Source organism: Rhinopithecus roxellana, chromosome 19, assembly GCF_007565055.1.
Source record: "Rhinopithecus roxellana isolate Shanxi Qingling chromosome 19, ASM756505v1, whole genome shotgun sequence".
Taxonomy (NCBI): domain Eukaryota; kingdom Metazoa; phylum Chordata; class Mammalia; order Primates; family Cercopithecidae; genus Rhinopithecus; species Rhinopithecus roxellana.
This window is the reverse complement of record NC_044567.1, coordinates 40726140-40753188: the sequence shown is the minus strand read 5'-3', so window position 1 is coordinate 40753188 and position 27049 is coordinate 40726140. Positions and strand designations below refer to the sequence as shown.

General features: G+C 49.5%; 1 protein-coding gene across 1 annotated transcript in view; it reads left to right on the top strand.

Moving 5' to 3' along the window:
• Positions 1–27049, top strand: part of RPTOR (regulatory associated protein of MTOR complex 1) — a 418321-nt gene that overhangs the window by 130762 nt on the left and 260510 nt on the right. The window contains exon 4 of the mRNA XM_030923092.1: positions 24466–24624. Coding sequence (XP_030778952.1) covers positions 24466–24624 — 159 coding nt within the window. The remainder of the gene's footprint in view (positions 1–24465; positions 24625–27049) is intronic.

Sequence of the window (27049 nt, the reverse complement as noted above, 5' to 3'; positions counted from 1 at the left end):
GGATTGAGTGAGCCCTAGATGCAATCACACGTGTCCTTATGAGTGAGAAGCAGAGGAGCTTTGAGTCAGACAGCAGAGAAGGCCGAGTGAGAACCGAGGCAGAGCTGGGAGTGATGAGGCAGAGCTGGGAGTGATGAGGCAGAGCTGGGAGTGACGAGTGAGCAGCAGAGGAGCTTTGAGTCAGACAGCAGAGAAAGCCGTGTGAAACCGAGGCAGAGCTGGGAGTGGTGTGGCCACAGGCCAAGGAACACCAGGGTGTGCCCCCAGCCACCAGAAGCTGGACGAGGCCGGAATGGATTTGCCCCCAGGGCCTCCAGAGGGAGCGTGGCCCTGCTGACTTACTGATTCTGGATAAATAATTGAGTCTATAGAGTTTGAGAACAAGGACTTTCTCTCACATAACCACAGCACATTTATCAACATTAGGAAATACAACATTGATTCAGTCCTATGTTCTAATTTGTTTCCTTTTTTTTTTTTCTTAAAAACAAAATAGTGTCTTGCTGTGTTCCCCAGGCTGGAGTGCAGTGGCGTGATCCATCATAGCTCACTGCAGCCTTCAACTCCTGGGCTCAAGTGATTCTCTTGCCTCAGCCTCCTGAGTAGCTGGGACCACAGGCACGTACCACTACACCCAGCTAATTTATGTACTTTTATAGAGGTGGGGTTTCACCATGTTGCCCAGGCCGGTCTTGAGCTCCTGGGCACAAGCCATCCTTCTGCCTGGGCCTCCTCGAGGGCTGGGATTACAGGCACAAGCCAAGCGCTCAGCTGATCAAATTCATTTCTTTGTCACATGCTACCAGTTGTTTCGGTTCTGTCCTTGGCAGCCTCCGCCCTGGCCTGGAAGCTGACCCTGGACTGCACATGGCTTTTTGCTGGCACTTCGTCCTCTTCAGCTCTGCTTTCTCAATCTGCACGTTTTTGAAGGATGCAGGCCAGTTCAGTTGTAATCCTCAGTATGGGTTTTCCTCCTGTCTTCTCCCGACAAGAGCAGGGCATGCATCTGTGGCAGAAGGGCGGCAGAAGTGACGCCAGAGCCTCCTCACGTGCCTCAGAGGTGCTGATGGCATTTTGTCCCGTGATTGGCCAGTGATTAAGATGGTGTCCCCACCTTTCTCCTTGCATAGTTGTTTTCCCTTTGTAAGTAGCAAGGACTCTGGCTCTGTGCATACCCTGTTCCTTGTGCTGGTTTTGCACCCATGGATAATTCTTGCCCACATCAGTTATAATTGTGATGGTTGCCAAATGCTGATTTTCTGATAGGATGTTTTTCTTCTCTTTACCCCCATTCCTTCCTTCATTCATTCCTTTATATCATTCTAATATAAATTCTTATTTTATCCCGTAAATCATCTGCGACCGTCATTGTTTATCTTGATGCTCTAGTTGTCCCAGATTTGGCTGCCACCCTCCAAACTCACTCCTGTACTCGTGTTTTTATGTGTTCCCTTCAGTTTTGAGCACTTCCTTGCTTTTGGGCACAAGAAGGTGGAGCAGCCTCATATTCTACCCCCATGGCCCAAGTCCTGGCATCAGCCACATTTCCAAGGAGCCCTGGTTCCTTTTCTACAGAATGGGACTTAGAAGCCAAGATGTGGGCTCCTGGAGTGCTCACTGGCATTGACTCCCTCATCCTTAACATACTGCTCAGTTGCTTGGTGCCATAATACACAGGAAGTAAATTCAGACTTGCCATCTTGTACCATTGTAAGCAACAAACTTTCTCATGTGAATTCAGTATCTGTTCCCAGTTCTTTTCTGCTTGTGGACTGAGGGGTGGAGTCAGGTGCCATGGTCAGAGTTACTTGGGTGGGCTTGTCCCCTTTGTTCAGGGCTGTTATTTGCAACGTACTCAAGTTCATGTGTTTAGTTTGTATTCTGTTCCATTTTAGGGCTCTCTTATCCTTATTTCTTATTTTATGGGTATGTAAGTTATTAATGTGGTTCCACAAGTCAAAACTATATAAAGCTAGAGTAATGTTGTCTCCCCTATCCTGTTTCCAGGCTGCCTTGTGTTTTGTTACTTTCAGGCATATCTTGTCTTTTTTTTTTTTTAAATAAGGAGATACATGTTTATTTTCTTATATCCTGATCTTACATGGCAAGATAGTGTACTAGGTATGCTCCTCTGTGCTCTGCTTTTTCCCACTACACAGCGAGTCCTGGGAATCACTCCATGTCAGTTTCTAGGGACTTTCTCTTCCTTTTTTGAGAGCTGTATGGTACTTCATTATGTGAGTGCCAACATTTATTCCATGGACATCCTAACATTGTTTGTAACATTTTGCAATTACAGATTGTATAACCTTGTTCAGATGTATTTTGTATTAAGGCTGTATCTTCAAGGTAAATTTACAGTGTCACTGGGTGGAAAAACATGGATGTAGTTTTTTTCTAGTTATTGTCAAATTCCCTTCCTACCGCAGGCTTGTGTACCCTTTGACATTCCCCTCGGCAACATAGAAGAGCGCCTCATTCGGAGTCGTGCCTTCTTCGGAGTCGCTGGTTGTGTTTCCGGTGTATGCCGGTGTTTGCAGTCTGGGAGATGAGAAATGCTCTCAGTGTAGTTGTAATTTGCATTATTTTTATTGTAAGTCAGTTGAGGTATTGCTGTGTCTCCCAGGCTGGAGTGCAGTGGTGCGATCTTGGCTCACTACAGCCTTGACCTCCTGGGTTCAAGTGACCCTCCCACCTCAGCTTCCTGAGTAGCTGGGACTGTGGCACCACCATGCCCGGCCCATTAAAACAATTTTTTTTTTTGGTAGAAATAGAGTCTTGCTACGTTACTCGAACTCCTGGGGTCAAGTGATCCTCCATCCTTGGCCTCCCAAAGTGCTGGGATTACAGGTGTGACCCACTATGCCTGGCTCATATTTTTGTATATTTAGGGCCGTTTCCTTGTTTTTTCTTTCTTTCTTTCTTTTTTTTTTTTTTGCTGTGAATTGTCTGACATGTCTTTTGCCGTTTGCCTCACGGAATGATTTATATTTCTGTGCCTTTTAATTCCTAGTGACAGCTGCTACTCCCCACATCGTGGGGTGCTTCCTTTGAGCTTCTTCCCAGCTGCCTCTGGCTGTTGAACTCCCTCTAGTCCTAAGCATAAGATGGACCCCCCAGAGTCATCCTGGGAGCAGCACTCGGAAATACCCGACAAGAACCCTATTTCTCCTCATCAGATGGGGGCACTTTCCAGTCCTCAGAGCTCCTCTGACAGTGTTGGTGGCCTCTGCGAGGGCAGGGTCATCCTGTGCCTGGAGGGACGGAAGCATCGTTAGAGGCTTTCTAGAAGGGATTCAGGCCTCTGACCCATCTGGTGCTGTTCATTTCTGAGATTACGTGTCTCCAAGATAAAGGATCGGGAGGATGGGCCATGGCTTTCAGAGCACTGAGTCTTCCTGTGCCCAGATGTGGGGCTTAGCACTCGCTATGCATAAACTCACCTCAGCTTCACAACATCTCCTTTGAAGTAGACACAACCATTGTTCCCAGTTTACATATTAGAAAACTGAGACTTACGTGCATCACTGTCTAGTGCGGTTCTACCCTCTTGACAAAGCCATGTTTTTGCCCCACGAATGAGGAGAAAGGTAAATTTACAGTATTTACCTTTCAGGACTCATTGGTATTCGCTCTTGAAACACTTCTTACTGCATGATTCAGAGTTCTCGGCAGCGTATCCATCTCTTAGAAAGTGCTCTTCCTGGGAAGACTGGAAAGAAAGCCTCTCTTCTAACGAGGCCAGTGTCTCAAGCACGCCACTAAATATGAAGAGGTGCTTGCTTGACTTTTACAAAGTCAGCTTTGTGAGAGGATGAATGGTCCAGCCCCTCACCCAGCTGCGTGATTCCTGAGCACCTGCACTTCAGAGTCAGGCTGGGACCCTTCCGTGAAATTTGTTTTCAATCTTGAGGGAGATTTACTTGAATGGGAAGCCTTAAAAGCAGATGCTATGCGGGTTAAAACCACACAGCTAATTGCATCTATCAATTCCAGTTAGAGCTGATGGCAGACTCTTTTGTTCTTTCAGTTCCGTAACCAAAGAGTGGAATCTGTCCGTGTCTTCCGTAACCAAAAGACATCACCCCACGCAGTGCCTCCTAATAACAGGCTTTATGGTTGGGCTTTTTCAGGGCAGGCCCCTTTTCTGCAGGCGAAGTGCTAATGGCCAGCACCTCCAGGGCAGGCCTCTGGCGCATTCTCTGCCGAGAGTTCTGTCCCTCCCGCTTCTCCTTGCTGTCCAGTCTTCTTCTGACCCTCCCAGTCTGGTTCACGTTTGCCCTTCGTTACCCTCTTCCTGTTTCTTTCTCCTGTCTCTCCTCCCACCACCCTGTCCCTCACATGCACCGTGGGGTCCTCCTTCAGATTGTCATCTGATCCAGCCATGGTCCCACTCAGCCCATGTTTGCGAGGACTCTGCCACTGGTCACTTGTCCATAAGGAACTATCGTCTTTGAGCTTCTTCCTCCAGTGTCCTTAGCATTCTGCCTGCACCGTATCTATCTGTGTCCAGGTCTTGTTTTCTCTGTCATTGTTGTTTGATTAAGGGCAGGGACTTCATTTGGTGAGTGGGTGTCCCCTGCCTCTGCCCCACACCAGCACACTGCTCTGTGCTTGGTGGGCACCCCTTGGTGTGTGTTGAGCTGGGTGTTGTACCTCTGTGTCTGCGTGGAGAAATGCGAACAGCGAGTGCCACAGCACAGCCACGGAATGGTCGCCATTGGTTTCAGAAGGGGAATGAAAGGGGCAGCGCCGTGGGTGTTGATGATCTCTGAGGGCTGCCTGTTTAGAGCAACCCTTCCCTGAGACGGAGGCGTGGCCTCACCGTGTAGTGTTTAAGCTCTAAGACGTGAAATGCAGCGAGGCCGACAGTGAGCGGTAGGAAGCTCAGAAATGGGATGCCCTCACGACCCTCAGTTCACCCTCTGTTGTCCATTGCCGCTGGCATACCCAGGTCAGCGCCTGCAGGCCCCTGTCTCAAAAGATGTGGCCGGCTTCGTGTCCCGGCACTGCCTGAAGCTTCACCTCAGCACCACCAGCTTCACACTGGCCACACCCACCTCCGCTCAGCAGACAGTCTCCGTGCCGTAGCCCAAAGCATGTAGTGGGGGTTGAGTACCGGAGTGGGGGAAATAATTAATTGGGATGCTTTTATTGATAAGTAATCAGATGGCTGCTAAATGACATTTATGAACACTCACGTAGTACTGCTGCCCGTTAGCCAGGCACTAGTCAAAGGACTTTTGATGTATTAGTTCATTTAATCTTGACAGAAACTAGAAATTAGACACTATCCTCTCCACTCCCTTCACCCGCTACCCCGAAATACACAATTTTATAGCCGAAGAAACGGAGGCACAAAGAAGGTAAATACTTTGCTAAGGTCACAAAACTGGCATAGGCATGGACTTTGTGTGTGTTCAAAATTCATCCCTCAACTGTTACACCTTTCTAGATCAATAATTAAAAGGTTTATCAAGAAGTCTGAAGGTAAATGGTTCAGTATTGTCAGGTTCTGGATAAGTTTCTCTGATGACTTTCCCCTCATGATGACAAGAAGGCTGCCGCCACTCCAAACATCACAGCCTCACAGTTGGGCTCAGGGAGAAAGAAGAAGGGACGGCCGTTCTCCTTTGAGCACGCTGTTTCACTGGCTTCCCATGGGTTGCACTGGCCAGACTTGATGCCGGGGGCACTTTCATCATCTCTGGTGCTATGCCGGCTGGGAAGAAGGGAGCTGGAGAGGCAGCCAGTGTTACTCTCTGCTCCATCCTTTTTTTGTTAATTTTGTGGTTACTGTTACTTAAACTAGATGTATCTCTAGGGCAGTGGCAGGAATGGACTCCAAGGACATTGGCCAGCTTGGGGCTGCTGCCTGGCCCAGACTGGCGCATGTCGGGGCACGGGCTCTCTGCCCTTCCACCCCAAGCCTGGTGGGCGAGTGAGTCTGCCCAGAGGGAGTGCCTTTTTCTGCTTTACTCAAGGCCCCCCAAGGGGTAGAGGTGGCCTCTTCTGCAGAGCAGCAGCTGCCCTGTTGCTGTTCTGATAAATTGCAAGATAACTTAAGGGCAAGGAAGGGGCATTTTTGACTTTGGATATGAGTGCCTGAAAATGGCACCTTAAGTGTTTTTAAACATTTATCAAACGATTTCATGTGTACGGAGTATGTCTGTGCAGCATTCTTAAAGCGGCAGGACTACCTTATGAGGTCAGTAAATACTTTCATCTCCCCAGACAGCCAGAAGCTAGTCAGCAGATGAACACATTCACTTTTATGTTCCCCTTGGCAACATTATTCCTAGAGAAGTTGCATCTGTATCTTGGAGTCTGCATGATAAATCATTTATTTACTCATAGAAACCATGCACTCCCCCGCGGGGAGAGTTCTAGGTGGAGCAGGGGTGGAGGACGCCACCTGCTCCCTGACATCCATCTTTCTGAAGCCATTGCTGGAGCCTGCTGCCGAGTGTGGGCAGTGAGGCCTGGTCTTAGTCAGAGGAGATAATGTGGCTAGAAGTGCTTTGTAAGCGCCAAGGATTGCTGTGATGAGGAATTTACTGGATTACAGGCTTTCATCAGATAGTGAGGAATTGCAAAAGCACAGCATGGTCTCCATGTTTGCTGACCTGCAGTGAAAAGTCAGAAAGCTAATTGGAGGCAGTTCATAGGCTGATTCTACCTTCCATCATCATTATACTTTTTGTCTATAAGACTGGAGAAGATCTTTTGGAGACATATCACTATCAGTGTTTTGCATGTATGAAACCTATTTTTCTTTCCTTTTTAATGTTCATTTTTAAACTTTTTAATCGGTGCCCTCAAACATTCTCCCATTCAATAGAAAACATATTTTTCTAGGTATGATAGTCTTTCAGATTTTTGGTGTGTATACCTTTGCTAAAAACACATTTAAGATTTCTACCCATCTAGTCACCTTTTAAAAATGTCTGGCCACACCTTGGAGAAACGCTTCGTGCAAACAGATTCTAATTAAAATGGCACATTTCACTTCACCGTTAAGTTATATGTAAAAGCATTCTGGGGGAGATTATTTTAATCATTGAGACATTTTCAAATGCGTTTGCTCATTTGCTTCTTTATTTGTTTTTATGGCTTATTCATTTGTTTATTTTTAAACTTTTTATCATGGAAAATTTCAGCATATACCCATCATCTCTCTTCAGTCGTCTTCAGCTGCCAGCTCCAGTCTCTTTTCATCAGTGCCCCCACCCACTCCCTCCTTCCCACTCCCCTGGCTGATGAGGAAGCAAACCCCAGACTTCATGGAATTTCATCTGTCAATATTTCTGAAAGAAATATTTACTTTCTCTAGAGATAAGTATAAGGTGAATGTGTTGAGTTACTTCATCTCTGTTAATCCGTGTAATTAATCCAGAAGTCAGTCCCTCACCCCAGGACTCTCTGTGCATCTGTCTGCCTGTCTCTTCCTGCAGTTGATTGGCTGAAGAAACTGGATCATGTAGCCTGTAGAATTTATCGTGGTCTTGATCTTGTCAGTGGCTTCTCCCCGCTTGCCCTGGGTGAGCCGCACTCACCTCCGCTCCTTGAATTTCCTCTAGGTGGTGGACACAGCTCCCCTAGATTCTGGTTCAGTCGGGGAATGTTTCATGTGTGGTGGTGCTATGTCCTTGCTTCAGGATGTCTGATAGTCCCTCTGTGATGTTAGCAGCCATGATGATCATTGCCTGGATCCATTTATTAGAGATTATGAAAAGATGATGTTATATTTATTATGTCATTCTTTTTTTTTTGCAACGGGGGTCTCACTTGGTCACCCAGGCTGGAGTGCAGTGGCACAGACTTGGCTCACTAAAGCCTCAAACTCTCGGGCTCAAGCAGTCCTCCCACCTGAGACTCCCAAGTAGCTGGGACCACAGGCACATGACACCTTGCCTTGCTAATTTTTAAATTTCTTGTAGAAACAGGGTTTTGCTGTGTTGCCCAGGCTGGTTTTTAATTCCTGGCCTCCAGCAATCTTCCTGCCTCAGCCTCCCAAAGTGCTGGGGTTACAGATATGAGCCACTGTGCTTAGCTGTCCTTATTTGTTAACTGGAGTATCTCTATATAAAGAAACCCTCTCATCAATTATTTGGATAGCTCAAGGTACAGTGGAAAGCCAGCATCAATACTTACTTTCCTTTATTAACCAGTTTTCAAAATTGTGTGTGGGCTTGTCTCAAAGGTGACCAGTAAGGGGTGTGTGTGGGGGGGTATGTGTGTGTGGGGGGGGTATGTGTGTGCGTATGATATGTGGGTGTGTGTGCATGCACGTGTGTGCCTGCGTAGGTATGTGTGTGGTGTGGTGTGTGTGATCACCCTGTTGAAGGCACTACCTACTGTATTCGTTTCTCACCGCTTCTCTCAAAGGTGACTAGTGTAGGGGGTGTGTGTGGGGGTGTGTGTGGATGTGATATGTGTGTGCACGTGTGTGTGCACACATGCCAGTGTGTGCACATAAGTGTGTGTGGTGTGTGTGTGGCCACCCTGTTGAATTCATTACCTACTGCATTTGTTCCTCACCGATGCCCGCGTCGTTCCGTCTTTGTGTTGGCCCCTGAGCCTCGTGATGTAGCTCTAGCGGTCCTCAGTTGCTTCATTTTGATGTGGTATGACAAGCCAGCATGTTCTGTGCCATTTTGTACTTCTTCTACCCTGGGCCTGAAATCAGCCATGTCTCTGTCTCCAGGGAGTCTTGGTTTCCTTCGGTGGGACGTGGTATGGAGAGAGCTCAGTCTGGGCTGCAGGGCTGCTCATTGCCCCTTGTTCAGCCCCCTATTTCTATGTGTGTTTCAAAGATAAAATAGGAAGGCGCTCTTACACATCCAGGTTCAGGTCTGCAAGGTTTGCTGACTCTCAAGGGTCTTACAACTGTATCTGCTTCCTCCCACATGGAGTGCTCAGATTGTCCATGAACAACAACATAATTACCCATTCTCTTATCCTGCACCATACCCGGCAGTTTTGGAGAGCAACGCCAGCACTGCCTCTGATGCGGTTACTGAGAGCCGCTGCCGAGGCGTTCGCCCTTCCTTCTCGTGTTAGGCACAGATGGTGAGTGACATTACCCTGTATTTTTATTTATTTATTTTTGAGACAGGGTCTCACTGTGGCCCAGACTGGAGTACAGTGGCAGAATCATAGCTCACTGCAGCCTCAACCTTCTGGGCTCAAGCCATCCTCCCACCTCAGCCTCTTGAGTAGTCGAGACTATAGGTGCATGCCACCATGTGTGGCTATGTTACGTTATGTTATATTATGTTATGTTTTGTTATTTTTTTTTGAGGCAGAGTCTCATTCTGTCATCTAGGCTGGAGTGAAGTGGTGCGGTCTTGGCTCACTGTAACCTCCACCTCCTAGGTTCAAGCAATTCGCCTGCCTCAGCCTCCTGAGTAGCTGGGATTACAGGTGCCCGCCACCACGCCCAGCTAATTTTTGTATTTTTAGTAGAGACGGGGTTTCACCATGTTGGCCAGGCTGGTCTTGAACTCCTGACCTCAGGTGATCCACCCGCCTCGGCCTCCCAAAGTGCTGAGATTACAGGCGTGAGCCACCACGCCCAGCCTAATTTATTTATTTTTATTTTTAGTAGTGACGAAGTCTTCCTACGTTGCCTCTTAACCTCAAGTGATCCTCCTGCCTCAGCCTCCCAAAGTGTTAGGGTCATAGGCATTAGCCGCTGTGCCTGACTGGATTACTTTTTAAAAAAATTAATTTTGCTTTGTAGTTATGTAAAATATTTCATGAGTCCAAAGTTAAATACACAAAATGAGGTTTATTGAAAGGAGCCTGGCTGCTCTTCCCGTCCTGGTGAGCCTATTCTGTAGGTCACCATTGAAATGTTTTAATAATATGTGTACCACATATGATGACACGTATGCATAACCTTGGGTACATTTATATATACACACATGCACATGTTGTTTCCTCTGTAGGGAAGTGCTGTATGTTATACATGATTTCTTCTACCTTGCTTCTTGTTGCTGTATTAGACCAGAATCCATGTGTCCTCATTGGAATCAAAGCTTCATTCTTTCCTCTAAAGCAGAGTTTCTCCGGCTTGGCCCGGTTGACATTTGGATCAGCTAATTCATGGTTGTGGTGGTCTTGTGCCCACGTGCTGTGCGGACGGTCTCAGGATGTGTACCAGGTCCCCTGGCCTTTGCCATCAGATGCCAGCAGGGCCCACTCCTCCCAGCAGTGCTGACCGAGCCCATCTGCAGACAACACCAGTGGCCCCTGAGGGCAGATTTGCTCCCAGCGGAGATGGTGTTTCTCAGGTTCAGTTGGAGGGTTCTGAGAGACCACAGAAGCCCCCTCATTTCAGAAGTGGATTTGGCCCCATCTGGAAGCAATAGCTTTTCTTTTTGGACTTTGAATAATAAACCAGCCATTCTAGTTCTCATCTGCCTCTTCTGCAAATTAAGGAAGGAAGGAAGAATTGTTACTGAATAATACATAAGGGAAAGAGTCGATGATTTTACAAATTTCACATAACTCTGCCCTTACTGGGCCAGACACATGCTGAGAGCATTACGAGTTACTATGACCTTGTAGTCCCTTTGGGTTCGGTGTACGCAGTTTCCTACCCTCAGCATCCGTCAGCCCAGACTCCAGCAGACTTATGCCAGCCCTGGGTGCTGTAGGGACAGCCACCCCCTTCCACGCAGTGTGGGCGTCCAGGTGGTGCTGTGAGAAACAGCGTTTTGCCAGGGGCCAGAGAGCCGACTCAGATAGTGTCCTGGAAAACAGACTGTGGATCAGGTGGGCACAGGCCTGGAACAGGTTCCTTTAAACACCTAGTAAGAGGCTAGGGAATATCAGGAGAGCCCAGCATGGTCAGGAGCATCCACGCAGCCAGAGGCTCACATCCTCTTGCTCCTGGTACCTGATGCTCTGCACGGAAATGGGCTTGGTCTGAACGGAGGGGGACATTGTGAACTTGAAATGAAATCTGACAAGAAATTCGAAATTTCTTCGGAAAGTAAAGAGCTTTGTCAAGAATGCTGAAGCTTCTTGTTTACAGCTGTAGAGCAAATACAGGCGGCTCTGACGTCTCAGCTCTTGTTTGCCACTGCTGCAGCCTCAGGTGCCTCATCGGGGGCTTCATTCAGAGTGGGTGGGGAGGCGACAGGTCCAGGCAGTTGCCCCGAGCTCCTGAATCCCTGATGTAGCAGGTGACCTCTTCAGGCCTGGTCTCGGGGGCAGGCATGCCCAGGCATGACCCTCGCAGATGGCTTTGCTGGCCTGGTCTGGCAGCCATTGAATAAATACTGATTTCCCACCCGGATGAGGCGCATGCGAGATGTTTGTTTTCCCGTGCATTGTGCTGGTCTGCCTCCACGGTCGCACAGTCTTTCAGTGGAGTGTGAGTGTCTTCCGCGCGTGGGGCCGTGGCGCTGAAGGCTTGTGTATCGAGTGTCTCGTTTCCTGTGAATGCGTTGGTTCTGGTGACCAGGGTGGAGCCTCCCTGCGCCCCTTCCTTCCGTCCAGCATCAGGTTCCCAGCTCTCTGTCTGCCAGGCAGGTGCGCACATAGAGAGTGTCTGGGAACGCAGCTGCTGATCACTGCTGGAGGTAGCTCTGCAGTCATGTAAGGAGGAGTGATTTTCCTGAGGACGTGTGTATTGGTCAGAGTTGTTGGGAAGTCAGCAGCAGTGAGTGATCAGCTTGTCGTGAGCTCCCGGCTCCATCTGGGACTTGCTGGCACCATCCACCCCATTCCGGCGGTTCCTGGCCTCAGGCCTCCTGAAGGCAGCCTCCCTGGCTCTCATGGGCATGTTGGCCTTCTTGAGGGGAAGGGATTGAGTAACTCATGGCCTGTTAGTGTGTGCCAGAGACTCAGCGCCACGGGCAGACTCAGCGCCACGAGCAGCCATTTCCAAGGAGGGCGAGGGCGCCCCCCCAGAAGCCTCTGGGCCTGCGTGGGTGTCATCAGGGTAGTGAGTGGGAAGCCTGGGGGCTGAGCAGGGCCGCCTGACTTTGACGTGGGCCTGTGCTGGGCTGGCAGTATGGCCCCGTGAGGGTTACTGAGCCTCTCTGTGCCCAGCCTCTTGTCTGTGAGGCAGGAGCGATGGCAATGCCCACTGCATGGTGGTAAGAGTGAGGCGGGTGAAACGCACGTGCCCAGAACAGAGGCTGCCCCGACCCATGCTGTGCAGGTCACTCACCCCCATTGTCTGGCGCAGGGGCCCGAGCATTTCCACATGAGATCTTCACATCAGCCAACTGGGCGGGGCCCGCGTTAGTTTAGTTGTTTTATAGAGGAGAAAATTGAAGTTTGGTTTTGTTCATGACATTCCCAGGTCGAATGGCTGGTGAATCATTGAATTGGGGGTGAGCCTTAAATTTCCCATCTCTGGGCGGGACCTGTGCTCTCTCCCCATAATGGTGGCCCCTGTTACAGAGGGGCAGGTGGGTGGCTCACGTGTAGGCTCACCTGCGTCACTTCTCTCCAGCTCACCTCCAGTGTGGGAGTGCCTGGGGATGCCTGCCAGCCACCGAGAGCCAGCGTCTTCCTAAGCAGCTGTTTTACAGGAAACAGAGCGGGACGACCTTGGGCTTCCTAGTCTCTGCACGTTACCCGGAATTCCAGAATAATCGTGAGAAGAAGGAGCCAGTGGAGTGGTGTGACTTTTGTATTTATAGACTTCTTCTAAAGGTCACCTCTTTTATTTCTGAAAAACAAGTCACTCTAGGCCCATCTTTACAGAGTGACAGGAGCTCAGGATGCAGAGGCACGAAGGCCAGGGAGGAGTGTTGAGGGTGGCTGGGGCTGGTGGGCCAAGGGCCATGGACCACTTTTGCCCTGCGTGGCCTCGTGGCTGGCTTTTCTACCTGGTGAACTGGCTTTGATCTACCCCAGTCGCATCTTTCTGTGAAGAGTTTGCAGAGAACGCTGGTTACATCTTAGATGAAAACTGGCCATGTTTCCACTGTTTCTGAGTGTGCGACTCTCAGAGCCAAGGCGGTGCCTGGCAGCTGGCCTGGTTCTTGTGAGTCCCTGTAGGGCTGATAGATTTTTCAGGCAGGGCTGCAGCCTGGAGTTCAGGCTTCCTCTCCCTTTTACATTTCAAAGACTCAGGGTTCCATTTAAACAGACAAGATAAGTGGCAGCTTTGTTTTCTTTTGTTTTTTCATTAAGAGATTTTGGAGGGGGAGGAAACCAGCCTTACAATGATAGCATCAGGAAAAGATTACACAGAATGGCATCTTATTATGAAATATTGAAAACATTTAAAGAGCAAATAAAATATGCAAATGGCATGGAACAGAATTTGTGCTGCGCAGCCTCTTGCCCTGCATCTTTCCTAATAAACATTTAACTCTGAGGCCCACGTTGGGACAAACAAAATTATACTGGGACGGTGGAGCTCGGCTTTCGTTAGTGCAAAGTGAGCAGGATATTAATCCAGATAAGCAGAATTCCCATGTGGATTCATTCCACAGCCTTTTCTTGGGTGATGACTCTGTACCTAGAGGCAAGGGGCTCACTGGGACCTGAGAGGCCTCTTCTTAGTGTCCATGGCCTCTTGGGGCAAGGCCCTCTGGTGTGGTGGAGCCTGGAGCTCTGCAGTGGGTGCAGAAGTGACACAGGAATTTTCTCCTGGCCCCTTTGCTGGACTTGCAGGAGGGGTGCCATGGAACTCAGCCGTTTGCAGGTGGGAGCACGTGAGTGTGCGAGGGTGGGATCCAGCCAACCTCCCCAAGCACCAACACAGGAGCAAACTCCATGCAGGGCCCGCAGCCAGACCAGGTGTGTCACCTTGAGGGGAACACGGGGCACCCAGGCAAGGGTGCTCATGACCCTGAAGCCCCAGAGTGGGTGTCACTGTGCTCATTAGCTCTTTTAGTTCTGCCATCCACAGTCCAACAGATGGTGGCATGTTAGCAGCTCAGTCGCCCCCTCATGTAGGGTGGCTGCTGTCTGCCAGCGAGGGCAAAGGGCTGGCTGGTGTGATAGCCTTTCTGGGTACCGGCACTTGGTGGATCCTGAGCTCTTGTCTAGCATCCAAGAAGAATGAGGATGAGCCTACAGTCAGAGAGTGAGCAAGGCAGAGGGTTTATTGAGTGATGAAAGAGCTTTTTGCAGAGAAGGGACGTAGGGGTGGTCCCCCCACCAAAAGGTGGGAAAATCCCTCCAATGTGTCTTACTCTGGGGTTTTTGTGGGCTCAGAATAGGGGAGGGGCAGGCTGTAGGTAGTATTGGAAAAGGCAACGTTTGATTGGTTAAAAGGCATTATTCAGAAAGAATCAATGGGGAAAGGGTAGGCAAACGGGAACAGAAGTTTTTCTCTGGGTCTTGGGTTTTCTCCGGGACCAGCAGTCTGGTCTTTCAGCCTTCAGGCTATTTGACTTGGAGGTAGGCTTTCACCAGGGACCTGCCCCAGTCTGCCTAGGCATTTGGCTACCTCCCATCGCTATCAGAAACACCCTGTGAGCTCCAGGGAGCCGGTGAGGACCTCCTTGTAGGGGAGGAGAAGGACGATGGGGTAGGCGCGGGTGGCACCGTGCACAGCCACATCAAGGACTTGGGAAAGTCTGGGTCAAGGAGCCACCTTGTGCAGAGGCATGGAATCATGAGAGATTAGCCCCGTTGGGACCATGGTGAGGACACTGGGCTGAGCTTGTGGGTGGTGCTTGGCAGGGAGGCTGTTGACCCACCCACGGAGGGTTTGTCTCAGGGACTGGTGGCCTGACTGCTATGCATTGAGGAGGAAGGCTCTGACAGAATGGGGGGACTTGGAGAGGGATCATTATGGAGGCCTGAAGGTGGTTGGGGTGTTTGACCCCCATGAAGGCAAAGGTGGTACAGCAACATCAGAGGGAGACATCCTGGGAGCCTCCGGGCACTGGGGAGATGGCAGGAGCAGGAGCTGAGGGTAATGCCGAGGTTTCTGCTGGCTGATTTTGTGGTTGAGTTTCTGCGGGCTGATTTGGTGATTGAGTTTCTGCTGGCTGATTTTGTGGTTGAGTTTCTACGGGCTGATTTGGTGATTGAGTTTCTGCTGGCTGATTTGGTGGTTGAGTTTCTGCGGGCTGATTTGGTGGTTGAGTTTCTGCTGGCTGATTTGGTGGTTGAGTTTCTGCTGGCTGATTTGGTGGTTGAGTTTCTGCGGGCTGATTTGGTGGTTGAGTTTCTGCGGGCTGATTTGGTGGTTGAGTTTCTGCGGGCTGATTTGGTGGTTGAGTTTCTGCTGGCTGATTTGGTGGTTGAGTTTCTGTGGGCTGATTTGGTGGTTGAGTTTCTGCTGGCTGATTGGTGGTTGAGTTGCTGCTGGCTGATTTGGTGGTTGAGTTGCTGCTGGCTGATTTGGTGGTTGAGTTGCTGCTGGCTGATTTGGTGGTTGAGTTGCTGCGGGCTCATTTGGTGGTGCCAGTGAGTAGACAATGATCCCAGAAGGGTGGGTGCGGAGCAAGGTGGGGAATTTGACCATAGATTTCTCTTGAAGTTGCCTCACTGGGGAAATGGTGTGAAAGAAGGAGGGTGAGGAACGGAGGCAACTGAGGGTCCATGGAGGAGGATGGGCCAGAGGCAGAGGTGACAGGCCAGGCAGGCCGAGTGAGCAGGGGAGCCACATGAGGCCAGTGCAGGCATGGCAGGCACTGGACCCCATGCGGAGGGGCTGCTGCCCCGCCCCCACCCAGGCCTCACTGACTCCTGTGGGAGCCATCTAGGTTCAGCAGCCACGTGGAGGATAGTGTGAAAAATGACGAGACGGAGCAGAGACACCAGCTCCTCCTTCCCAGAGGTCTCTGCACCGTTGTCACCAGCGTGTAGTCATGGCCTGCTCCATGGGGGCCATTCCGACCGTTGATCCACATGGTCCTGCAGCCAAAGGAAACAAAGCGGGAAGTGGAAAGAGCTGGCATTACATGGGGGCACCTTCCACCCTAGGCCGGCAGCTGGTCAGTCTCCTCAGCCTCGTCACCATTTTACGTCCTCCCTTTTGTTCTTTTCTCCTTAATCTTTACGTATGGAAAGATTCCTATAGACAAATGTGCCGCTGCTTCTCCAGAGCCTTGTCTGGAACAAAGGAAATGTCTTTTATTAATTACTGTTCCTGCAGGTATAATCCGTGAAAGACAAGTCTATTCTGCCAGTCACCAAGCCAGTCCTTTTCCTTCTGTCTTGCTCATGGAAGGCTGTCCTGGCCCTCACATGACTAGTGGCGCAGCTCTTCAGGGGGTAACACCCATCCGATTCCCGGGGAAACCCAGGCGAGCCTGCTGGCCAGGAAGCGCCAGCTTGTGTCTGATTGCTAGGCTACCCTGGGTGCTTCCTGGATGTTCAGGCGCCCGTGATTCCCCAGCTGATTCCCCCAGCATCTGCCTCGAGCTTATGTGCGTGGAGCAGCAGATCCCTTTGTCTGGGCAGTAGATTGTCTGCTAAGGAAAGTGGGTGTTGCAGCAAAAGCCTTGCTTCACTGCTGTACTCCAACCTATCAAAACGGAATTGTTTAAAATGCCCTCAGAATAAAAATAGAGACCCCAAGCTCTTGATAAAACAGCTGTCTCTAGAGAAGCTCATCAGGCTGTGTAAATTCTAATAGGAAGTATTTATTCGTAATTTGTATGTACATAAATATTTATTGTCAACTGTGAAGGCTGGTGAGTAAACCAGCAGGTAGAGTCCAGTACCCTGGCGCAGTGATGGGGAGCTAGAGGCGCCGTGCACAGTACCCTGGCGCAGTGATGGGGAGCTAGAGGCGTCGTGCACAGTACCCTGGCGCAGTGATGGGGAGCTAGAGGCACCGTGCACAGTACCCTGGCGCAGTGATGGGGAGCTAGAGGCGCCGTGCACAGTACCCTGGCGCAGTGATGGGGAGCTAGAGGTGCTGTGCACAGTACCCTGGTACAATGATGGGGAGCTAGATGTGCTTTGCAGCCTTTGGCATGGCTTCCTATCCAGGGTCTGGAAAAGCATCCAAGAAGGATGCTTTCAAAAAGACAAGGGACATTTAACATGATACTTGAAGAATGAATATATAATGACCAGGCAAGACTTGGAATTGGACATGGAGAAAAGGTAGGAAGAAGGTTCTGGGCAGAAGACTGGAAAGTAGGTTAGAACATAATGAGGCAAAAGACTTAAAAGATCCTTTCTTGTGTCTGAAGAGTAGACTCTCAGAGATTGTGTCTAGCGATCGGGCTGGAGATCTTGCAGGGACCCATAGGTCTTTCTAAAAAGTTTTCAAAGTTAGCGGGAAGCCATCAAAGGTTTCTAAGCGGGAGAAGGACCTATTGAGTTTTGGAGAATGGATTTGGAGCAAAACAAGGCTGGAGGATTAGTTGGGAAGTTACTGCAATAATCTAAGAAATAGGTGGTGGTGGTGATGGTGGTAGTGTTGATGAAGATAATGATGGTGTTGGTGATGAGGTGTTGGTGGTAGTGATGGTGGTGATGGTGGAGATAGTGGTGGTGCTGATGGCGGTGGTGGTGATGATGGTGATGGTGATGGTAGAAATGATGGTGATGGTGGTGGTTTGGTAGTGGCTGGACCTGGGTATTGATAGTGGGGATAGAAAGAGGTGGATGGACTCAGTCAGGATTGAACAGGTAGGCTCAACAGGTTGCAATGATTGATGACATAAAAATGGAAAGGGTAAAAGACAAGAAAGTGTCAAGGGTGATTCTTGGGTTTCTGTTGTCCAAATGGTTAGTGACCCCATCCATATGGATTGAGGAGAGACGGGAGCAAGCTGAGGAGGGAAGCCACAGAAGGTGTGCACCGGACACTTCCTCTCTGCTGGAAGGCCTCAGACACACTGATGGATTGCTTCCCATCTGGGAACAAATGCCGTGACGTCTCTGTGTCTTCAGTGGCTCCACCTGGTTGCACTGGGGTGGAATCATGGGAAAGGGCATAGGTTATATATTCTTGCTATTTACTCCATGGAGACCATGCTGCTCATTCCATATGAACCAAAAGGTAACATTTGCCATCACTCTTTTTGGCTCTTGTTTTGTTTTTCTCTATTTTACTTGTTTTTCATCCTAACACCCTTAAGGGTGAGGGTAAACAAGGGCTATAGGAGGGGAGGCCTTCCAGGGAAATGCCAGGCAGGGAAGAAAGGGAAATGCCGGGCAGGGAAGAAAGGGAAATGCGGGGCAGGGAAGAAAGGGAAATGCCGGGCAGGGAAGAGGGTCAGGTCCACCTAAAGGTCCCTCCTACCAACATTTCCCTGGAAATCTTTGCATCCTACTTGGGAAGGAGAGGGGTAGGGTGAAACTTTCACCAGACCCCAGACGGGGCCAGAACTGACCTGAGTCCTGAAATGACATTTGTTCCTCCAGGACAGTTCTCAGAGTGTCGCAGGCATTTCAGTTTGTTGGATCTAAACTTGACCTGCTATTCATTGCTGTAGGATGGCAGTGCCATCATTTGTACTCACAGACCCAGCCTAGTACGACACCAGCGTCTTTGTTAGAAACTCTACAGATGTCTATGGCCAGCCCGCCCCAGCAGCACAGGGCTCCCCTTGGTGGGATTTTGTCAAAAGAGAAGACCCACCAAGTAGAGCCCTTGAGCCCCTCCTCTTCCCAGGTGGCCGTGGCTCTCCTTGATCCACAACAGTGGCAGTTTGTGCAGCTTCACCAGAGCTTCTGGCAGGACCACGCTGCCACCAGGGCCACTGGGAGCAGAGTCCCTCTGATGCTCAGGGCTCTCCAGGGTCTGAAGTCTGCACTTGCATGAGAAGGAGCTCCAGCAGCAATAAAGTTCTACATGGAAAATGCAGAATCTGATTGCAGTAGCATTTCTTAGGCCTTATTAGCATATAAAGTTACCAGGTGTCATTTTAGGACAAGAGCCCGTCACTGAGAAGGAAATGAAATTTGCAGCTGCATTTTCCTTCATTAAGCCAAGGGCCCATTTTTTTTTCTTTTCTTTTCTTTTCTTTCTTTTCTTTTCTTTGGTTGTTCATTATTTTATTATCTTCTGGTATCGCATCCTCCAAAATTCCTGTGCATATATTTTCTTGTACCTTGAGATTTGGCATTTCAGGAAAAATGCCTAGCACAATAGGCTGTATTTTAGAGACTTGCTTTGTCATTTTATATGCCCAGCGGAAATGGTCCTAACTCCCCCTCCCCCAGATAATCAGATGCTCCCGTGCCTCTCCTGTCTCTCAAACCACACAGCCATTATCCCTGGCATTCTAGTTGTGAAACAAAACCTTAACACGATGTGGTGACATTTAATTTAGTGTTTCTCATTTCAAAGCCCTTAAAAATATTAATTAATTCCCATGAAGCCCCAGGAGGCGTATTATTAATATCTGTGGCGCCTTTCATGCTAGTCCGCTAATGTGCCTTTTCTACGCAATAGGTCAGAAAATGAAGCGAAATTAGTTTTTCGCAGCCCCACGGGATAAGACTTTCATAGAGTCAAGGTCAGAAATAACGAATCCTTAATTTTATTGATGTCTCTGAATAATCTCTACCCCGTAGCCTTCTGTGTGGCGTGGAAGAGCAGCAAAGCCGTTCAGGAGCAGTCTCAGGAGACAGCGAATGATTTTCCTGTGGAGCTGTGACTTCAGCAGTCCTAGTTCGATGGCTGTGTTGAGGAGAGTAGAATTGAGAAAAACTGCTACAGCAGTCATGTAATAAGTGAGATGGAGACGGGGAGCAGGAGGCACTTGACAATTTCACTAGAACATCTCCCAGTGATCTGTGGGCCTCTGGTGAACCCAGCCCCTGCAGATCGATACAATTTCACTAGAACATCTCCCAGCGATCTGTGGGCCTCCGGTGAACCCAGCCCCTGCACATCGATGGCCGGTGCTCCAGGGAGACAGATGCGGAAATCAGCACCGTGGCTTGTTCTTATTTTGGGGTGCCTTATCTTTCCGTGCCTTTTTTCTTCACCACTTTGCACAGGGGATTTCTGTAGCCTTAGCAGCCAGAAAGCAGGGTGGGCACGTGGAATTAGGAGACTCCCTGAAATCTCGAGTTTAGTTTATAGCCCTTTTTCCATCCTTCTGATTGCCTCGCAGTTTGGCAAGCTCTGCATCCCGTTACTTTAGAAGTCTTTCTGACTCTGAAAAACGTATCCCGTATTCATTAAGGGGAAGTGGTTTTCATATGCATGAAAAGAGGCAGGCGTTCACCACCCCCACCCCCGCGCCCCACCCCCACCCCCACCCCAGACCCTGGAGAAGGGGTCGGAAGTCAGCATCGGTGGACGTTCCTGATTAAAGTGCGCTCAGGTGGCTCACTTCTGCTGGCCGGACTGCGAACAGGAGCCGGGAACACCCGTTCCACCTTGTGTGTGAGACCTAGGAGGATTCAAGAAGATACATACTCCTTTAGCATCCATGAAACTTTTTTTTTTGAGTCCTTCCTCTCCATTTTTGCTCTTCCCTACTTGAGCTGCCTTAAAGCATCCCTGGAGGTGGGAAAATGCAGAGACCCTCTCATTGTTTCTACCAACTTAGCCAGGACACTTTTTAAAAAGCACTTTCATTAAAAATGCATGGGTGTTTGTTTTAATCTACATAAAGGCCCAGACCAAAATGGGATGTGGCCTGCTGCTTAGACTGGCCATTACCACACCCCGATTCAGAGAGAAACCTAAATTTTGTGTTTATGCAGGTCTTACAGCTGAGGCGTTTGGGTTGAAGGAGCAGGTAAACTAGGTCCTCTCCAGGACCTTTTTTGTTGGGTTTGGAGAGACGTGGGCGAGATGGGGCTGTTGCTCCACGCTGACTCGAAGCCATCTCCCCAGACTGACCCCGTCCTATGTGTCTGCCATTCTTTCTACCTACCCGTTTGAAGACAGAATGTCTGTCTACCTCTACTTCAGACTTATTTTCTAATGTAAAATATACTTACTTGAGTGGATGTGGTTTTGGAGGGCATGTAGCCAAGGTCCTGACAGCTGAATAAAATGTTTCCTTCTTTCCCCTAGAACTGCGCTTTCATTTATCAACTGCCCTCGACTTGTTGTATGGGATCAACCCAAATTCAGGTATTGAGAACATTAAGACTCAGTGGACTGGTTCTGTCTCACCAACAACACACACAGTTGATCAGTGATGAATCCACAATGTGTCCATCATTTTCTTAAGTCTTAGTATGTAGAATCTCAGGTAGCAAAGCAGAAAGGATGACATCACGGACGCCTTGGGTACCCAGCACCTGGATGCAGCTGTTCGTACACACATACTTTCTGGCATTATGTTGACAGTCACTTACACCACTTCAACCTCAGGCAGGATCCTGTCAGTTTCCTTACTACAAATGGATTTGTTTATTAGTTATTGTAATTACTGTCAGTAAAAATCTGAGTATCACTCAGCAATTAGTTGCTGGTAACCGAGTGTGTTGTAAGCCTGCGGGAAGGACATAAAACTTGTGCCTTGAACAGAAAGGCAGACATGTGGGTGAGCAGTGCTGACCCCCACAGGATTTACCGTCTACATAGAATTGAGATAGCTGCACATGAATATATAGTGAGCACTGTAAGTTAAATCAGAAAAAGAAAAAATTATTTCCTGCTGAAGGGGTTCAAGAAGGAATTTTGTAGGAGAGCTGGGCATTGAACAGGCTCCTCCAGAACATGTGGGTCATATTGGCCACCGCATGGCTGGGGCCCCCCGTGGGCCAGTGATGACCACCTACGGGAGCAGGTGACACGCTCCAGGCCACGCATCAGCACCCCTCCCGTCATGCTCCTGGCTTCTCTGAGCCCTTCCTCCTTCCCCGTGGCCCCGGGCTCCCTGCGGGCCAGCCCCATCCTGGCAGAGCCCGCTGTGGGTGTCAGTGTACATCCTTCATAGATGAAAACGGACTTGAAGATCCCGCCTTATGAGTTGGTTAGCTCTCTCTCGAGTCTCCTTCATGACTCTATTTTTCGAGCAGCATTCTGGTCCTGAGGGAGGAGACACTGAGAGGGGAGACCACTCTGCCGCCCTAGCCCCGCCTCAGACCAGCACTCCGCACTGTCCTGCAGTGACACAGGGTTGCTAGCCTTGGATTAGCTTTTGGTTCTCTAATGGGCTTTGCTTGCAGGTACCAAAAATTTGGGGAACCCGGAAAAATTCTTAAATCTCATCATCCTAAAGATAGTCATACGTCTACTGACGACTTCCAAAGTACAGGGTCTAGAATACCAAGAGGTTTTATGTTGTCATAAATTAGAGTTTTAATGTATATAATTAGGTGACACCAAATGTGTATCATATACAACAGAGGATCTATGTTGCAGGAATTGGGCCTTGTTTTCCTCACATCTAACTCTTTTTCTCTGGAAATGCCAAGGAACCTTTCTTTATTTTCTTTACTTTTATTTTTTCATAGAGACGGGGAGGTCTCACTCTGTTGCCCAGGCTGGTCTTGAACTCCTGGCCTCAAGTGATCCTCCCACCTTGGCCTCCGAAATGCTGGGATTCCAGGTGTGAGCCCCCGTGTCCGGCAGGAGAACCTTTCTTAAGCATGAATGGTGTGCCCTCCTCAGGGCATGTCCTCTCTGCTTCCTTTCTCAGTCACATCAGCAGGTGCTTCCTGTGCATCTGTGTGCCCAGGCTGGCACAGCTGGAGCCCAGGCTTTCCTTCAAACGCAGCCTCCCCTGCATATTCCAAACACTTAATGGCATTTTTCTTCAAGTGATGATCGTGGCATTGGCCTTACTTATTTTAGTTGTGTTTAAAATAAAATTTTAAAAGTTTATCAAAGTGATGAACATACACATCACTTTTTAAAAACATAATCCCCACCCAGAGGCAAACCCTTTCAGCTGTCTGTTTTAGTGGCATATGTTGGCGCTGCTTTGCACTGACTCATCAACTCAGGGCATGTTCCCTGACTGCCTGGTGTGGCGCCGGCACTTTCACACCCGCTGTTCCCTTCACCCGCCCTAGAAGGTCGTAGATTTGCTCTGTCAGTTTTTCTTTGTTGGGAGTTCACCACGAGAAGTGCTTTGCAGACAAAGAGCATGACGGAACTGGAGTAGCTCCTTGTGCCGCCTGTGCCCATTTTCCAGCATCCTGTCACCCAGTCAGGTCTGTCTCCTCCCTGGCCTGCCCTCCTCACTCAGGTTCTCTGGAAATTGGCACAGTTTTTACTAAAATAAAATCAGCATTCATAGCATTAGGACTATGTAGATACTGTTCTCAAGAAAGCCAAGTCATGTGTACGTGGGTCTGATTCTGTGCTTTGTGTGTGAGTTCCCTGGGCTGCTGGTCTCCGTGCCCCCAGTCTCGCTGTCTTAATGAGAGGCCCTAGAGGAGCCTGTGGTGTCTGGCAAGGCCAGGTCGCCCTCATGATTTTCTGGCCCTTCGTGCCTGTTTGTTTTTCCATGTGACCTTCAGTAGTAGCTTGTTAAACTCCATGAAATAGCTCCTTGGGGTATGTATTGGGAATGCATTGAATTTGTGAATTAAGCGAGCGAGAGCTGACATCTTAAGAATGTTGACGCAGCCTGCCCAAGCAGGGAGCATCTTCCCATTTGTTCACGTCTACTTGTGTTTTTCCAGGAGATTTCTGAAAAACTTCCATGTCTCTGTTTTGCACATTTCATGTTAAACTTATTCCTATGCGTTCGGTCTGCTCTGTGGCTTTCTAGATGGGGTTTTCTTTGCCATGATGCCCTCTGTTTATTATTTGTATATATCAAAGCTATTGATTGTTCTGTCAGCTTTAGGTTCTACTAATTCAGGGAGTTCTTCACAGGCATCCGGAAGGGCCCAGGCAGGAGGCGGAGGGAGGAGCTTTCAGCAGGGCAGTTCCTTACTCGGTCTCTTCACTCTTCTGCTGTCATGTGTACATTGCTGCCATGTGTACAATGCAGGTTCCTTCATTTGAGCAAATTCTCTCTTCCATGCTCCAGATGTTTTCAGAAGGACCGCATACTTCTGAGAAACACTTGGTACCCCAGTGGCGGCTGTGTTTGACTTGGTGTTGCCATGTGACAGGCATTACTTGTTTATCTCATTGATGTTCCTAGTATTTCTCAATGTTTGTTGAATGAATATTTATAACCATCATGTGTGGCAGTTCTTATCTAGTATTTTGATTTGTTTTTTGAGACTATCTCACACTGTCACTCAGGCTGGAGTACAATGGTGCGATCATGGCTCAATGCAAGCTCAACCTCCTGGGCTTAAGCGATCCTTCCACCTCAGCTGGAAATACAGGTGTGTGCCACCACACCTGGCTCTTTTTTTTTTTTTTTAATTGTAGAGATGGGGTCTCACTCTGTTGCCCAGGCTGATCTTGAGCTCCTGGGCTCAACCAGTTCTCTCACCTCGACCTCCTAAGCTGCTGGGATTTTCGGTGTGAGCCACAGTGCCTGGCATTATCTGAATTTATAGAGGGAGAAACTGAGCCATGTGTCCAGGACCACACAGCTATTAACTGCTAAATCCAGAGGAAAGAGTAAGGGATGAGTTCCAGACATTCCCTGGAGTCCATGGTAAATTTCTTCATTTCTTCTCCTGCAACAGGCCCGGTACAAGCAGAGCCTTGACCCAACTGTGGATGAAGTCAAGAAGCTCTGCACGTCCCTACGTCGCAATGCCAAGGAGGAGCGAGTCCTCTTTCACTACAATGGCCACGGGGTGCCCCGGCCCACAGTGAACGGGGAGGTCTGGGTCTTCAACAAGGTGAGTATGCCTTCCAGCTTCCCGTTTCTGCCAGAAGCCATGCCAGCTGTGGTGGTCGGCAGCAGCTCCTGCCCATCCGTAGCTTCTGTTAAGCCATCGATGTTTACTGTGTTTCACCAAACGCAAATGCAGTAACTGAACGGACCAGGTAATCAGGCACAAGGAGGGAGCTGTTTCTGTGGCAGAACATGTTCATGGAACGCCTGCCTTGAAGCATGGCGCGTGTGGTTTCCGTTCCCTCTGTCAAAACAGCAGTTGTTTGTATTCTCCGAGGACAGACCTCGGGAGTGTCTGCCTTCTAGTTTGAAAAATTGCACAATTTCTCAATTTCGTTAGAATCTTTCTTTAAGCATCAGTGATTTTCTTAAATGTGTTATATATTCTAAAGGGCTAATTCCAAGCTGCCCTGCAGGTGCAGCCTCCGGGCTTCCCTCCCCAAGGTCAGAATCGCCAGCCTTTTGCAATTCCATCGCCCAGGACCAGATGAAGCGCTCGCTCCCCTTCTGTAGCTGCTGCTGTGGGTGGTGGGTGCTGACTGTCGTCCTCATCCTCCAGGGTGGGAACCTTGGTCCGTCCAAGAGCAGCCAGCTGTGGGTCTCACCACACTCTGTGTGATGCACGAAAAGCAGTTCTTGGAGGGTGTGGTGGCCCCATATGTGCCTGAGCGTGTCTGTGGGGGCACTGATTTGGAATCCAGCAAACCTGACTTCCGGTTTCAGTTGTGCTGTCAGCCTCCTGGGCCTGTGCCTCCTTAGTGTGGACACCACCTCCCGCCATCATAGTGAGGACTCTGACTCCGTTTCTTCACACACTGAACTCTCAGTTACCGCCCACCGTCCTGTGTTCATGGCTAGCATTCGGCACAGGTGGTGAGGCAGTGTGGGCCCAGAGCAGAGACCTCAAGGAAGGCTTCCAACCCTGGACACCGAGGAGTAGCCAGCCTCGGGAGTTAGAAAGGTGTCCACCCAGCTCCTCCCGTAGGGCAGTGCCATCTCTCCCCATGTGTATCTGGACCCCAGCTTGATTTTAATTCCTTTCGGTAAATATTGGGTAAATTCGGAGCGGTCCTTGTGAAGGAAGTAGAATTTACAGAAGCAGGATGTAATGAACCACCAGGCTTTCACCACAGGCCCTTAGCGTGTCTTTCTCAGCTGCAGTCTCTCCTTTCCCTGCCCTCCCCGGTGGCGCCTGGCACAGTGAATTTGAGTTTGTCTTTCCCTGGCTTTCTTCTGTGGAGCCCCCAGTGTGCTGGCTCTCAGGCACGGCGAATCCGGGAGCTCGCTGCTGACATGCCGGGCGGACACTGGCGCGCTCTTCCGCAGTGCGCTTTGCTCACTGGGGTCGGAGGCTCTGCAGGTTCGTGCCCCCGACCCCAGGGGCCTACAGCCCTGCCTCTTCCCACATTCGCTGTCCCCTGCCGGGACCCTGCCCTTCTCAGTGCCTCCCCTGCAGATGGGCATTGGGCTGGTTCCTGTCTTGTTTCTGCTGTAAACCGCATGGGTGTTTCAGCTGCCCACCTTTCTCTCCAGCACTGGGTGTTGTCACAGGTTTTTTTAATGATAAGACTGTGGTGTGCTCTGATTTCCTCTGATAACCATTAAGGTCGAGCATCCTATGTCCACCCGCCGGCTCCCTGCTGCACAAAGCACCCATCTGCTGTCCACTTCTCTCTGCAGTGGGCTGCCTTTTCCTGTCGGTTTGAGGGAGTTCTTTGTATTCCAGACAGTAATGATTTTTATGAATTATGTCTCTATTCTCTGAATTTATGATGTGATCCTTCTCCTTCTCCTTCTCCTTCTCCTTCTCTTCTTCTCCTTCTCTTCTCTTCTTCTTCTTCTTCCTCTTCCCTCTTCCCTCTTTCCTCCCTCTTCCCTTTTTCCTCCCTCTTCCCTCTTTCCTCCCTCTTCCCTCTTCCCTTCTTCCACTTCTGGTAACTTACAGAACCAAACTTTTTTTTTTTGAAACAGAATCTCACTCTGTCACCCAGGTCAGAGTACAGTGGCATGATCATGACTCACTGCAAACTCTGCCTCCTGGGCTGAAGCGTTCCTCCCACCTCAGCCTCCCAAGTAGCTGGGACTACAGGTGTGCACCACCACACCTGGCTAATTTTTGTATTTTTTTGTAGAGTCAGGGTCTCACCATGTTGCCCAGGCTGATCTTGAACTCCTGAGTCCAAGTAATCCTCCCGCCTTGGCCTCCCAAAGTGTTGGGATTACAGCGTGAGCCACTGTGCCCCACTCTCAGTTGTGCTTTTTCTTTGTTATTCTCGTCTTGCTGTGCTGGCTGATGCCTTCAGTGGAGTGAAGTGGGGACTGGGTGGAGGGGCGGGGGGGCGCGGGGCGGGGTGGGGGAGCTCCTGTGTTCAGTGTAAGATGTTTGCCCCAGGCTTTTTGTAAAACAAAAACAATCACCATTATCCAAT